At 48.0% G+C, this 15,338-nt stretch overlaps 1 protein-coding gene across 3 annotated transcripts in view; it reads right to left on the reverse strand.

Moving 5' to 3' along the window:
- Window positions 1–441: 441 nt before the first annotated feature.
- The window catches only part of ecel1 (endothelin converting enzyme-like 1), a 28,334-nt gene continuing 13,437 nt past the window's right edge, over window positions 442–15,338 (reverse strand). For 2 of the 3 annotated variants that reach the window (XM_078106808.1, XM_078106805.1), the window contains 12 exons: window positions 12,123–12,345; window positions 9,672–9,770; window positions 9,155–9,229; window positions 8,635–8,813; window positions 7,861–7,919; window positions 6,002–6,053; window positions 3,363–3,430; window positions 2,844–2,968; window positions 2,567–2,632; window positions 2,394–2,489; window positions 1,767–1,843; window positions 442–1,609 (listed from right to left, as the gene is read on the reverse strand). In XM_078106808.1, the coding sequence (XP_077962934.1) occupies window positions 1,510–1,609; window positions 1,767–1,843; window positions 2,394–2,489; window positions 2,567–2,632; window positions 2,844–2,968; window positions 3,363–3,430; window positions 6,002–6,053; window positions 7,861–7,919; window positions 8,635–8,813; window positions 9,155–9,229; window positions 9,672–9,770; window positions 12,123–12,345 (1,219 nt within the window). In that variant the 3' untranslated portion in view covers window positions 442–1,509. The remainder of the gene's footprint in view (window positions 1,610–1,766; window positions 1,844–2,393; window positions 2,490–2,566; window positions 2,633–2,843; window positions 2,969–3,362; window positions 3,431–6,001; window positions 6,054–7,860; window positions 7,920–8,634; window positions 8,814–9,154; window positions 9,230–9,671; window positions 9,771–12,122; window positions 12,346–15,338) is intronic. The other variant, XM_078106809.1, reaches the window with a different exon arrangement.

Raw genomic sequence — 15,338 nt, forward strand, 5'->3', positions numbered from 1 at the left:
GGAGGCTGTAACGTCATCATCATCACCACCCATGCGTTATCAGACACAACTCACATGAACGCTGGCGTTCTTTTTACTCTCGCATAGCTAAAGTCAACGTCAGGTGACCTGTGACCTGTGGTCATCAGGCACGCTACCACGTTGGTCCACAGGGGGCGCCGGACGCACAGACTCTAAAAGGGAGAACAAACTGTGAAAGTTACGCCGAGTCTACTGTCATCAAAATCCTGCACTTGCTTTTTTTTTATCTAATAGTGACACATTTTAAAACGTATCTCCGGAAACGTTGAGCCCGCTAAACAGTCCGTGATCTCTCTTCCCAACATCCCCCCTCGTGGCTCGTGAACATTCCAAACGTCCACCGTCACACAGCCGCCAACACAACGACCAAATCAGCCACCAGACGCATCTCACACAGAGCGAAGCGGCGCGACACAGTGAGTCCTCTCGTGTTTATTCAGACATTAGACGATGACCAACGGGGAGGGAAGAGAGAGCAGCAGGAGACAGACGGTGTGTGTGTGTGTGTGTGTGTGTGTGTGTGATGTCCTCCATGTACATTGATCCAGATGTAATGACGCTGAGGAGGGAAACATGCATCATCGAAGCAAAGTGTAGAACCACGACGTCGGCTTCACTCCGCCGTACAAACAGTCCTCTTTTTCTGTGCGGATCGTGTATATAAAAGTATTCTTTTTTTTTTCTTTCTTCACTTTGAATAACAACGTGTGCAAATATGTGAGTCTCCGTCTGTCACAGTCGCACCTCCTCATGGACGGAGGGTCGTTCTTTAATCTCATCATCCGATCCGCTCGTCCCGTCTTTAATGAATCTATCTCCTCTGTGATTGTACTCCGGGCCGAAGAGCTGAACTCTGCTGCGAATCCTGAGAGAAAAAAAATCATTCTTCTTCTTCTTCTTCTTCTTCTTCTTTTTCCTTAGAAAAGTTGGACCAACCTTTAGAAAACGTACAAACACTCACAGCAACAAGAGGCCGACCGAGCGCGGCGACGCAACACAAATGAAGAAAAACAACTCCAGCATGACGTCGTACTGATCTCGGTTCATTTTCTTAACCATGGAGGGGAGGGAGGGGGGGAGGGGGGAGAGGGGGGGCGAAGGGGGAGAGTGGGGCACTGGTCTGATCTGCTGAAGTTTTACTGAATGAAGCTCCGAGGACTAAAAACCACAGTGGGAAACATGCTGCTTAGTCACCAAAGAAAAAAAAGCTCATGGATTCTATCTGCGTGATAAATATGATAAAATAGAAAAATAGATGATTTGAAGGGAAATTTAAACATAGAAAAATATATTTATAATCAAATGAAATATATGCACACGGCCGGTGGTCATGTGACCCCCGCTGCAGATGGTTAGCACAGACTCTGCCAATTGAAAAGGAGTGCACGGATAATGTCCTAGGCAAGAAGAGGCGTCCTGCATCCTCCTGGTGGCGCTGGCGGATGTGACGGTGCAGGTGGAGGAGGAGGAGTTGGGGGGGGGGGGGGGTCACCACACGGAGCATTTGTCCGCGGGGTTCATCGGGGAGCTCCTGGGACAGTTGAAAACGCGGGAAAACTCGTCGAACTGGGAAACGCTGCCGATGACCCTGCATGGGGGGGGGGGGGGGGGGGGTCATTAGAGAGTCTATGTCTACAATGTGTTTTTCGTACTACATGTTTTTCTCTTATGTGTATTTATATTGCTTGTTTTTACCAGACGGAGTTGAAGTGTAGTTCAGCTCGGTGAGAGGTGAGAGGTCGTACCTGTAGTGCTCCGGCGCGTGTTTGTCCGTCAGCAGCTGCAGGTAGATGGACTGAGATCTTCTCTTCATGCACCAGTTCTGTAAATAAAAACAATAAAAACAACAGTGACCCAACGCAGAGGCCGTCTCCGCGCTGCTCGTGTTTTCAGAGCTATCGGCAAACTGAACTTTAAAATCCATTGTTTCAACATCAAAGCAGTATTTGAATAATTCAGAGGCTTCTTCTTCTCCGGTTTACCTCGTGACCCCGTTGAAGGGGCCCGAGCTACAACGCATTATATGCACATTAAAATCTACATATACATTAAATGTAGCGCGCGTGGTTTTCACATCACTTTAAACAGTTGATGGCTTTAAAAAATGTATCTCCATTTTCCTGCTGTCACATCCAGCCGTGAATCTCAATGAAACCATTGAATTTCAATGATGGCGGCGTAATAGTTACGAGGAGCAGCGGGGGGGGGGGCGGCGGGCGTCGGGGGTCTCTGGAGCCGCTGCTCTGTCATCACCGCGGCGTTCTTGTTTTGATCCGCCCCCGTCTGACATGACTCCCGCCTGCCCGCCGCTTTAAAAGGACTCAACACGCAAAAAGGGACGAGAGGCGGCGGCGGCGGCGGCGCTCCGGTACCTGTGCGAAGGCGATGAAGACGAGCTGCTCGTGCGTGTATTTGAGGCCCGGCAGCGGCCTCTCCGGCCCGTGTTCCCTCACCCACTTCTGGTACGCCTGGGGGGGCATTAAACAATCGGTAACAACACGATGAGGCGCCGTTTGGCTTCTGGAAGCCAGCGAACGTCACTCACGTAGTACGACAGTTTGAGGCCTCCCATGTCCGCTATGTTCTCCCCCAGCGTCAGACGGCCGTTCACCTGAACACGGAGAGAGGAAACGGGAAGTCTCTTCCACATACGTCCGTGTACTTCAATCCGTGTGACTGAAATATATACTTTTTTTTGCATCAAGTTGCTTCTCGTCTTACGATTTTAGAATAGTTGCCCATTTTAGGAACTATTGGCCGACCCGTCTATGAATGACTGTGCATGTAATGACTTGTGCGTGTGCGTGTGCGCGAGGACCAACCCTCTGGTTGTAAACGGTGAAGTTGTCGTAGAGCTTGACGATGCATTCGGCCTTCTTCTGGAACTTTCTGTAGGACTCCTCCGTCCACCACTGCCGCAGGTTGCCGTGCCGGTCGTACTGCCCCCCTGCGGACATGAAGCATCGCATCACTGACATGAGGAGGGCAGCGTTAGCACGGAGGGTACGACTCTCCTTCACAGTCCAAAAAAAGCGGCCCTGGACGCCGGACTTCAGAGCTCGTGGATCAAACCACTGGAAGCAAAACATCTGGATGACCTCTCGGGAAACCCAATTTGTTAAATGCAGTAAGTGAAGCAGGTACAGACCTGCCAGTTTGAGCCCAGTATTTGGTAGCTGGTGGGTTATAAAAAGGCTCCTGGGTATCAAAGGGCAGCGCTTTGGACTGGAAACAAGAGTCTGAGTTTGTGGCTCAAAAGGGTCTTTTATCGGGCAGATGCCACAAATATAGCGGGCAGTGTAAATGGGCCTCGTGATGGACTACAGGTGGTTCATTCGTACCCCAGTCGTCATATCCGTGCGTCAGCTCGTGGCCAATGATCGCTCCGATTCCTCCATAGTTCAGGGACCTGCCGGCAGGGCGGAGAAACAGGCGTCATCACACGAAAACCAGAACCGTCCCAGGACCTAAAGTCAGAGGTCGACGGCAAGACTGACTTTTAAAAAGAATTCACAAGCACAACACGCTTGATTAACATTTTAATTAGCGAGCACTAAAGAAGCTTTCAGGTGGATTTTGTTTCCTTTGGACGAAGCCAGGCCAGAATAAGTGACCACCCTCTGTGCTAAGCTAAGCTAAGCTAAGCTAAGCCAAGTCAGTTGGAGCAGTTTGCACTACTTGCGTGGAAGACGCCCAGAGTTAAGTCCACTAATTAAGACGGTGTGTTTAATTCGTAGTCTCATCACAAACGGCTCGGTGGCTTTCTTCTCTTGTTTTGTCCCGATGTCCTCATTGCTAATTCCGCCGAGCCGAGCCAGTTAAAATGGAAGCTTGCACTTGGAATTCTAATTTCAGATCCATGTGGCTCAGATTTTATGTTGAAAAAAAAGAAAGAGACTAAAACAAAGCTCAATGGCAAATGTTCCCGTGCTCACACTGATTAGAAAACATCTGGTGCGTGTGAGGGGGGGGGGGGGGCGTCGCGGTGCTGCTGAAAACGTGCCGCACGCCGCAACACGTCCACGCGCCCCCCAAAAATCAGCCGCTTGCTCCACCTCTTCTTGACCCGTGGGCCAGAGCTGCTGTCTGTGCGACACACGCAGATGGAGCGAAGGATGGAGGAGGAGACTCGCCGCTTCTCGCCGGCTGATTGAGGCTTCATTGCACTCGTGATGGCGGTAGACGGATGTGTGTGTGTGTGTGTGTTTGTGGAGGAGTGAGAGAGTTTGTTGGAGGGTCTACTGCAGTAACACACACACACACACACACACACACACACACACACTCATGTTTTCATGACTTTTGGGGACATTATATTGACTTACATTCATTTCCAGCCTGAACGCAACTCATTCCTTAACTTCAAACAGTCTCTTCACCCTAAAATTAAAAATGTTTCCTTTTTTTTTAGGGACGAGAAATTCGTCCCCATTTGTACCCTGAAAAATGCCGGTCCCCACAACGTACCTTTAATCACAAGGCCACACACACACACACACACACACACACACACACACACACACACACACACACACACACACACACTAGCATATGATTTGTATTGATTAGCATGCACGGCAGCAGGTAGTACGAGTAGTTGTGATGATCTCGTCTAATGAAGCCATAGTGTTGGTTGTATAAAGGGTGTGTGTGTGTGTGTGTGTGTGTGTGTGTGTGTGCGTGCTAGTAGGAGTTAGCATGAATGCAGGAGCTGCAGCGACTGTTGGAATGATGCTGAACGCTGGCAGCAGAGTAGCTTTGGTTGACAAAGGCCGTGTGAAAGAACAGTAGTGGTTCACCTGCTCGTCCTTCAGTGCATCGGTTTCTATTTCCCGTTTTCTAAAGCAGGCAGAAAAAGGAGCTTATGATGACTGTAATGACTTTATATCTTCCGGGCAGCTGGTTGATTGGATTTCATGCCACTTCCGTTGCAGAGCGGTGAAACTGGTGACTAGTGGCAGGTAATCCATCACTAAAACAATTAGTTTTTGGTATTCTGAAGGGTAAGCATTGAAATCATGTGGAGTGTTCAATATCCATGCAAGACAACTGTCTGCTTCACGTCTCTCTTTCCATGCAATGCTTGTAGCGCACCGATGTTAAAAATGTTCTAGTCAGTGGATTTCGAGTCAAACAAGAGGAATTATGTACGATTTTGAGATACTAAAATAAGAGCGTGCTTTGTGCTCGGGAGAAGTGTCGAGTATTTTCAAGTTTAAAAGCTTAAATCTGAGATAGAAATCACAAGTCGTTGGTGTGGAAGTTGTGTTGTTGGTTTTCATTTTGAATTGGGCACCTTCAAAATGACCTATTTAGTAGAAATTCCTTGTATGTTTGACATATTTTGGCTATAAATGTTTCCTGATTCCTGAGATGAAATTCAGATTTTCATGGCAATCATTTCCTCCTGTAGTTTTTTGTATTGTTATAAAGATGATTAATTAATTTCGGCCTTTGTGGGCTACTTTAGAAAGTACTTTTGGAAATACTTGCTCCTTGTTTAAATATCTATCAGGCATCACAAAATACCACATCGGCTCTGCAGCAACTGTTTAGTAGAAATATTTTTGGCCACACAATGACCCCGTACTGTCACACCTTGATTAAAATAGGCTTCTTTTTCTAAATTAACTCCCGAATAGGGAATCTTCTGTGTCCTGATTAAAGTTTCCTCCAATAACGCCGTGACTCCATTTCACAAATTCCTCATCACACAGAGCTCGCTGAGGTAAATGGAAGCGATCGAGTCGGGACGCGGGGAGGCCATCTACTTTTTCTGCGCCGTCAAATTACTCGATGGACTCAAATTTAGGGAGGCGACCTCTCCATGACACCTGTTCCATTAGCGGCACCTTGTCCAGGGACTGAGCTCTTGCTGGGTGGTTAAATTGGCTTGTTGGGTCTTCGGGCCGTTGGAGACCAACGTGGCCTCCCATGACCTCTGTTGCCTCCCTGTAGGACCAAAGCGCGCGCCACTTACTGCGGGAACTCCGGGTTGTAGAGCGTCGGCTGCAGGATGCCGGCAGGAAAGACTGGGAAAAAGGAGATAAAGGGTCAACATGAGGGAGGTGATGCAGATACGACCCGTGTGAATATCACAGAACGAGGAAGAGGTCATTTCTCTCCTCCATCAAAGTCAGCGCGTCGATACGGTCTCCTTTAGGTGGGAGACGACAGTTAGGGAGGAAATGGAAATCACTGCTGCCTTACAGCCGCGATGGTGCAGCACATGTTGAGGACGAGGTCTCTCTATTTGCACAAATTCCTTCAAGCACACAGAGCAAACATGCTGCATATACGTCTCCTCCGCGGCAGCGACTTCTGGCTCCATTTACCAGCGACTTGTTAACCTCGTCCAGCAGCTTTATGATGAGAAAATGACTCTTGATTTCTTCCCTCTGTAAACATTGCAAACATGACTTCATGGTCTCAGTCCCTGGTTTCGGTTCATTTAGTAAATTCATGGATGACTCCTGGTGGCTTTAATGTTGCCCAAACGTTCCATCTAAGCGCCACCAGCAAGCCTCCATTTTCACTCTTACTGTGAAACCAAAGAAAGGTTTGCAAAAATATTGGCACAGACGTTCATTTTCCCCCGTCGGGATAAATTCTAATGAATCTTAATAACGGCGGTGATCTTTTCTTCCCAGTGGATCCATCTGGAACACTTGCATCATCCAATCAGCCTCAACTTAATCTCTATGAACAGATTCTGCATTGTTGTGCCAAAAAGAACACAGATTATAAAAGTCAAACTGTCTCCGGAGAACAATGTTTACCGAGTGTTAATTTACTTTTTAAATCTTGACTGTCAGAGCGAGCACAAGGACACGGTTCGTTCTTTAAAGATACCATTCAGGACAAGACAAGGAAGACTCATACCAGAATCTGAGATTAAAAGCCCCTCTGGAGGCAGATTTTGGTCGCCAGTATTGACCAAACAAGTTGGAGCAGCTTTGCAGGAGTGCAGGTAGAGTCTGACCACAAATCAGCTTTTCATTTGTTTAAACAGAAAATAAAAAAATATTCTGAAAATAAAATAAAAATATAAATGGTTTCTTGTGTATTAATGGCTGGCGCCCCCCCCCCCCCCCCCCCCACACACACACTTTGAATGTTAGGATTATAATTGGGAGCCCAGATTGACAGTAACGGTTGTGTGACAATAGTCCAACAAGGTATTTGGCTTCAGCTGAACTTTGTACATTTAGCACTAGTAACCAAATGTTAGCATGTTAGCATTGTAATTTAGCACAAAGCCCTGCAGCCTCACACAGCTGCTAGCAAGGCTGCTGACTCTTTTGTTCACATTTTTATAGACAAATCAAATCATCTGAAAATGTTCTTTTCAATAATTATAAATCCTAAAACGACGATGATGCACGCAGGCGGTTTGGATGTGACACTTGACAGTGTGGAATCCACTGTTAGTCAGCTGCTTTTAAATAAACCTCTTTCCTTGTGTCTTTATCCTCAAACTTTAACCTGACGCTAAAAATGAAATAAAGAGTGACAAAGAGATAAGAGTGAAGTGAGCAATACGAATATGAGTGGCTGGTAGAAGTCAGCGTCCTCTAGCATCAGCTCGCTAGCAGGCCATTGATTTTTCTGTGAGAGATTTAATCCAGCTGGCAGACATGGGGGGAGGGGGTGGGGGGGTTACCGGGGGTGGGGGGGGAGACAGCGCAAGGCCTGATTTGTTAAAAACTCAGAATGGTGCTGCTGCTTGTTTTTCCTCCAGGGGGGTGTTAAGCACGTGAAGGGCAAATCAGAGCAGAAAGTGAGCGATGAGACAAAATATGATATGAGCAGGTGGACGTGTAAACTGCGGTGACTCACCCATTTGGTTTTTGTTCGGGAGGTAGTAGGCGTTGAGGGCCTGAGGGGGGAGGAGCCACCTGGAGAGACAGGTATCAAACCCACAGGGTCACAGAAGCAAACAAACACACGACCAACAGCACAGATTCACTCCCAAAAACACACACAATCGCTCGCAGACAATTTGAGCCCCCGTACTTTGCCCAAAGAAAATACCCACAGTTCATAGCCACGCGATGTTTACCACGGGGTTTCCAGTGAGCGGCGCCAGTGTGTTCAGCAGAAACATGATGCGTTAAAAATGGAACATTTTTCCTCCATTATTCATTCAAAACAGTCAGTGGGTTATCAAAGCCGTTTTGACAAAAAACAAGTTAATATTTGATAATCACCTCGGCCCTTTCAGCCTCTCACACCTTCACCTGTTGGTTGAAGGTGTGGGAGGCTTTTTTGGGGGGGAGGAGTGACGGAGTGAGTGATGAAAGCTTCACCCTCTTTTGGGGCGACGAACAAGCTTGTCAATCAAGCTGTGGTTCACTTCTTTACAAAAAAAAAAAAAAGTGTATGAAATAAATAAATAAAGGAGGCGCGTGTCCCGCAGCACGCCTGCATGCTGCAGATAAGTAAATCAAATGGATTCTCTCCAGATGCGCGTGTCGAATTTGTTTTTCTATCTGTTGGTTTAATTTAGAGGCGAATCAACAAATGTGTCAAATGAGAAAGTGAAAAAAAGGAAACGTGTCAGCCGCGTCCAACACATTCAGCCGGTTAATGAACATCAGCGGCGACACTCACGCCGTCTTGTCCACTTCCTCCCGGATCTTCTTGACCGACAGCTTGATGTTGAAGTTGATGCTGTTGAGGATGTTCTTGAAGTACGTCTTCTCGTCCACGTCGAACTGCGAGATCACCCCCGAAGGATTAGTCACGTCAGTGAGATTACAGGAAGAAAACAGCTGGAGCCGGAAGAACATCTGTGGTCACACATTCATATATATATATACAGATGTGCATATACATGTACATCTGTTCATACCGGCCCACACAAAGCTATTAAGGGTTTTGTGTCGCCCTCCCGGTCGCATCAACGAACTTAACAGAGCAATTTTTATTTTGAGCAGTCTCAGCTGTGTGCCTCGGGTGGTGTAATTTTTATTTTGCTCCATCTCAATACAATCAGCCAGGTGGCAGAGAGAGAGAGAGAGAGAGAGAGAGAGAGAGAGAGAGAGGGAGGGAGGGAGGGGGAGGGATGGATGTTGAGTTCTGCCTGTGTGTGTGATGAGGAGAGACCAGGAACGGGACGCTCGGGACTCACCCCGTATTCTTTATCTATGAGCTCGGGTTTGAGTATGAAGTCCGGGTATCCCGTCATCACCATCATGTGCTTCAGCTGGGAGAGAAGAAGAGGAAGACGAGGAGAGTGATGGAGGAGTAACAACCGGTCCAACGTCACCCGTCATCCTTTTATGGGAACTAATACCCAGTCACACACGCACGTACACTAATCAAGCAGACTCAATGTAATAGGATTACAGCAGAGCTCTTTGTATTCGGCATGGCCCTCTAAAGGGATTATAACTTCAGATTGTTAAAGTATTAAAAGGATATCTTGCAGTGCAGACCCTAAATCGGCACCACAGAGAGATCCGGATTAGGTGATCCCCACTTCTCAATGTCAAGCCCTTGATGTATTCTATCACACGCCCCCATCTAACGAGGCAATCAATCAGAGAAAAGGGAATCCCAAAGAAATAATTAAATCCCCTTTCAAACACTAATGGGATCTGACGGCGGTGTTTCTTGTGATGTAGCAGCAGAGTGGGGCCCTGAACCTTTGCCCTGGCAGCCTCCCTGGTGGCTTCGTCCATCCAGTCCAGGTCCTGCAGCCGCAGGTCCAACGAGTGCTTGATGTCCTCCACCAGCTCCTGCACCTGGAGGGGCGTCACACGGAGGAGCTTTCACCACAGAGGCACGGGAGAAAGCACTTTGATTTTAATACACTTTAGATTGTTGATTATATTTCCCCTGAGTGGTTTGAAGTGGCGTCGTGTACATTTGTGCACTGAACAGAATTTGAGTAAAAAGTTAAAAAACTCTTATCCCCATTAAAGAGGCTCGCAGCATCGCGCCCTCCAAGGACACGCCCCCAAAGACACGCCCCCAAGACACGCCCCCCAAACAACCAACAAGAACGTAAAAACAAACACGGCTAGTGTTAGCTATCAGCTGGGGGAGGAATCTGGTGATGAGCAAAGCCTGAACGGGCAAGAACTGTTCTTTAATACAACAGCATCATATATTGCATTTTATATCACATTCATACTCTCCTTTAAACATGTAACAGACTTTTTCACAGTAAAACATCTTTAAAACCAGCAGTATTGTGACATAATATTCCCAACTTCCTACCAAGTAATGTATACAGTATGTAAGAGAAATTCTAATCTAAGTTGAAATATTGCGCATGGCCTTGTGTTTCTCTCAGTGAAGCGTTTCCACCAGCAGATTTGCACTGAATGGTGGATTTCTTTTCACCTTTGTGAACCCAGTATGTGAGTAATGTGAACTCCCCATGTCCAATATGTAATTGCCACTGACCCTTTTTGCAGCTGAAACCGCGATATCGAAGCGTTCAACCGTCACCAAAGTTTTCGATTTCATTAAAAAAAAAACCCCAGCATGGCAGCGGCTCCATTTTACAGCCGCCAACACTAACGCAAAGTCAAAGTGACGGGAACGAGACGCTGTGGCCTCCGGAGGACGGTGGCGGCATGTACGTTAAGACGTGAGTCAGCTGCAAAGCCCCCGAGAAATCACCTCCGCCACCAACAGGAACGTTTCTTCTGCTCCATAGAGGACGTGGCCTCCACTTTAATTTAATATCACAGATCTGCTTCGGCTGCTTTCAAGAGTTGTTCATTGAGGCTGTTACGTCCGTGTTTTTGTGGCTTGAGGGGAATTGAGGTTCTGTGCAAAGCAACTTGAAGTATATTTATAATATTGATGTCCTGATCACGTTTTCTTTGGCCCCATCTAATCCTAAAACACTCGGTTCTCAAGCTGGTGCTTTTATTTACACAGCAGCAGCAGCAGAAGAAATTAATTGTGAATAACTCACGTGTCCGGCACATTAAAATAAAACATTTTCCACAAGCTACCAGAACCTCAGCGAGTGGTTCAAAGCTTTGAAATGGATCATCTTAAGTTGAGAGCCGGACAAGAATGAAAAGTACAACTGAGATAAATTGACTCTTAAAATTGATCAGCTGATTTTTTTAAAGCGTTAAGTTGGTGCTGCTGGAACTACAGCGCGTCTCGGAAGATCCCCCCAAAAATAATAATTCACTACAAACTCATCGCATTGCTGCTTCTCCATGAACATCTCGGCCGGCCCAAACTTGTTTTTTTTAAATATTTATTCTGCAGTGGGACGCGTTGTGAGGGATCCGGCATAACGAGGCTCATTAATTCTCGCCCCCCGCCGAGGCGAGTGAATCCAGGCCGACACACCGACTGAGGGTCCAGGTAGCTTCTGGGGTAATGAGGCCTCCGACCTGAGGCCTCGGTGTGGGACGAGGAGGGTTGAGAGAGAAGGAGAGGAAGGAGGTGGAAGGGAGATGAAGCTCAAAGAGGAGCGCCGGGTTGCAGGAGGTCAGGGATGCTATCGGGAACCGTGCACATCCCCGTGAAGAATACATTTTGAGGGGGTGTTAAGGTGAAAGAGACGGGGTCCACGGGGGGAAACAGGAGACCAAGATGGAGAAAGGGAAGGTGAAGATGACAGATCATTCTGATCGGACAGGATGGTGTCAGGATTCAATCAAAGTCCTTCAGGGGCGAAATGACGAATGATGAGCCAGAAGAAAAATAAAGAAACTATGTCGAAAAAAAAAAGAAAATACTTCAAGACGTACAAAGATAAAACAAGATCAGAGGGATGTTTTATGGTTTAGTAAGTAAATAAAGTCATGAAAATGTAATTCAGGGGCAATGCTTTTTCTTCATCTCATATTCCTATGCCTATCAAGACTTCTATAGATCTACATAGAAGCGTGTGATGGTGGAGAACCCCTGCAGTGCAGCGATTGGCTTGCATCAGTCAGGTGAGGAGTCTGACTCCGCTTCGGGTCCCGTCGTTTTTTTTCAGCTTGTCTCAGTTTTAGTTTCTAATCCAACATGTAAAAGCTGCCCGAGTGACATTTTGGCCACAGACACAGAACACGGACCTCGAAATGAACTTCACAGGAGGCCGCTGGGCCGGGCGGAGGAGAGGATGGGGCTACCTTGGCCTTGCTGTGCGTGGAGAAGTGCTGCTGGACGAACAGGGCCCCCAGGGCCATGCCGAAGTGCTTGTTGGTCTGAGTGAGGCACAGCCGGCTGAGCTCCAGGCGCTGCTCGGTGCCGTCGATCTCCCGCGAGAACTCGTAGATGGAGCTGCGGAAGGCGGTGGAGAGGTGCTCGCTCAGCGCCGCCACCACGCGCCACAGCATGTAGTTGTGCAGGACCCTAGGGAGGAGGAATCAAGGGGGCGGGACGGGTCGGTCAGAGGGAGCGATGTCTCTTTGAGTCAATGTTCTCGTCATTTAGAATGAAAAACTGCCATTATTTGTTGGTACAAACCAGAGGTGTCAAAGGTCTTCACATTCATCACGCAATAGAAGTACAGATACTAGGGTTTAAAAAGACTCCTGTAGAAGTACAGACTCAAGCGTTTTACTTAAGTAAAAGTATAAAAGTACTGGTTTCAAAACTACTTAAAGTATAAAAGTAAAAGTAATGTAAGAAATTCCATTAAGGACAAACTCTTAACGCGTAACTTCGCTCACACAACACGTCCGTCCGTCACAGTGTGATCAGAAGGCGCCTGCAGATCACGTGACCTGCCGTTGGGATGATGGAAACAACAACAACTGTCAGGGATGCGGGTGGGAGGCAGGACTCAAACGCAGACCTCTCAGGAAAACAAAAGACTTTATTAGTCAAAAGGCCAAAAAAACACAGGAACCAGGGGGAAGAACAGCAGGCATGAAACTACGGACATCCACGACGAGAGACAATGACGCGACAAGTGACACAACAGACACGCACGGCTTAAATACACAAGGGTGGTGCAGGTGATTGGACACAGGTGGAAACTATTAGACGATCACAGGGGACGACGGGACGAGGCAGGAAGTGAAGTTACCCGGGGACACGAGTGGCAGAAAACTACAAAATACAACAGGAAGTGAAACCACACCGTGACAACAACAACAACAAATGTATCTGACTTAAACAGATAAAACCACCACCCATTTTCCAGTGACACGAGTCACACACACGTTGCATTGATTCGGTAGACTGCAGTGTCTCCCCCAGGTTTACTACGTCATGGGGGGGGGCACCCATGTTTATAATGATGGGAAACACTGAACTGGCAGCGGTCGGTTATTAAAACATGGGCCAAAAATACAGAATCCCTTTGTGTTCATTTGCAAAGCCGCATTAAGACACACGTCACTTTATTTAATACGCTGATTGCAAGTCGCTGTGTGCCAGACTCTCAATCAAACATTTAGGACAAACCCACGGTCACGAAGATGCTCATCTAACGTTACATTGACTCTGCGTGAGGAGGAGGAGGAAGAGGAGGAAGAGGAGGAGGCCCCCCCATAAATACCAACTTTCCACCACTTTTCCCACCCGGTGTCGCTCCGATCTGCCGGCGCATCGCGGAGAAAACCAGCCGGGTGTCTGGATGCTAAATGTTTATATTCTCATCCAAACACAATCACCTCCACTGTGTCCGCATGGCGACGTTTATCTGGACGGGTTTTTTTTGTCTTTGTGTTTTTGAACTGCGACAAGCTGAAAGTAACGAGGCCGTTTTTAAAACGTAAGGAGCAGAAAGTAAAAAGTGGTCTGAAAAATAAATACTCCAGTAAAGTATAGATACCCGAAGTAGTATTTGTACTTCGATACTTGACACCTCTGGTACAAACCCGACGAACCCTTAAAGTCAGAATCAGAAACGGTTCATTGTCACATATGCAACACATATGTAACACGTATGTAACACGTTGACGCAACATGAAACGCACGTCTTTATACTTCCTGCTTCCTGATTACATCATCAATGAACGTGCAGAGTTACGGCCACAAACAGGTAAGAACGCAGCGTACTTTTGGTGTGTGTGTGTGTGTGTGTGTGTGTGTGTGTGTGTGTGTGTGCGTTACTGTATTTAGGGTTAGGACGAGTGAGGATCTATTATCTCCTTCCATCTGGTTCAGACCCCCCCCCCCCTCCACCATCTGAACCTCGGGGTCCCGCTGAGAGAGGAAAACAAGAAGCAGACAGTGATGGAGAGCAGCGACGGGCCCGCCAGCTCTTCAGAGCGCCCCCCCCCCCCCCCCCCATCTGATGCGCTGAGGGAAAAAACTAAAATTAAGAAACACATTTTAAAAAGTTGAGCGTGAGGAAAGAAAATGGATCGCTCACTTATGCATTCAAGCTGTGTCCCCCCCCCCCCCACCCACCCAGACGACGGGGCGCTGGTGTGCCCTCGCGCCCCCACTGGGTGCCCACACATCTACTCTCGCCCTGCGGGGAAAAAAAAGCCCCCCGCTCCCCCCCACTGTGAGGCTCCACGCCGACCTCAAGACATGTTGTGATTTTTGTTTTCGTCCTAATTCTCCCGTATCTGCATGACAGATATTAAATTGAAAGTGCCTCGGCAACAGCAGCAGCTAACCTCCCCCTCCCCCCCCTCCCCCCGAGGCCCTGAGGCGCTGGTGGATCTGATTGACGGGGGGTGGAGGGCGGAGGGGGCGAAGCAGGAGGATGAACGAGGAGACTCGATCAGCTGCTTCGCTTGTTTGTGTTTCTTCTTTTGTGGACGACAGCACGTGTGCGTCTGCGCGCGCGAAGGAAGTCGTCTATATGATAATGGTGAAACGTCAGCGTGCGTTGGGGGGGGGCAGGGGGCGGGGGCATTTCACTGGAGGCGTCTTTGACGAAGTGTGGTGACATCGATCTAAAGCTGGAATCAAACGCGTGGCTGATATCGTCGCTGATATCAGTGGGAGGTGTTCGTATCGAGACAGCGTTGGAAGTGACACCTTCAAATGAAAGCGCGCTTATTTTGCACGAGAACATCCAGATGTGCATCAACTGGGCCTGCATTCAATTTACTGCTTCAAGGAGGAGCACCAGAGCACGGACTTGTTTGTGCTCATTGTCGTCACCTCCGATCTGGTCCACAACTCCACAAGCTCTCAGGTGAGTCCTGACCCTCTGAGGACCCTCTGAGGAGCCTCTGAGGAGCCTCTAAGGAGCCTCTAAGGACCCTCTGAGGAGCCTCTGAGGAGCCTCTAATGACCCTCTGAGGAGCCTCTGAGGAGCCTCTGAGGACCCTCTGAGGAGCCTCTGAGGAGCCTCTAAGGACCCTCTGAGGAGCCTCTGAGGAGCCTCTAAGGACCCTCTGAGGAGCCTCTGAGGAGCCTCTAAGGACCCTCTGAGG

This window comes from Gasterosteus aculeatus, chromosome 1 (genome assembly GCF_964276395.1).
Source record: "Gasterosteus aculeatus chromosome 1, fGasAcu3.hap1.1, whole genome shotgun sequence".
Taxonomy (NCBI): Eukaryota; Metazoa; Chordata; class Actinopteri; order Perciformes; family Gasterosteidae; genus Gasterosteus; species Gasterosteus aculeatus.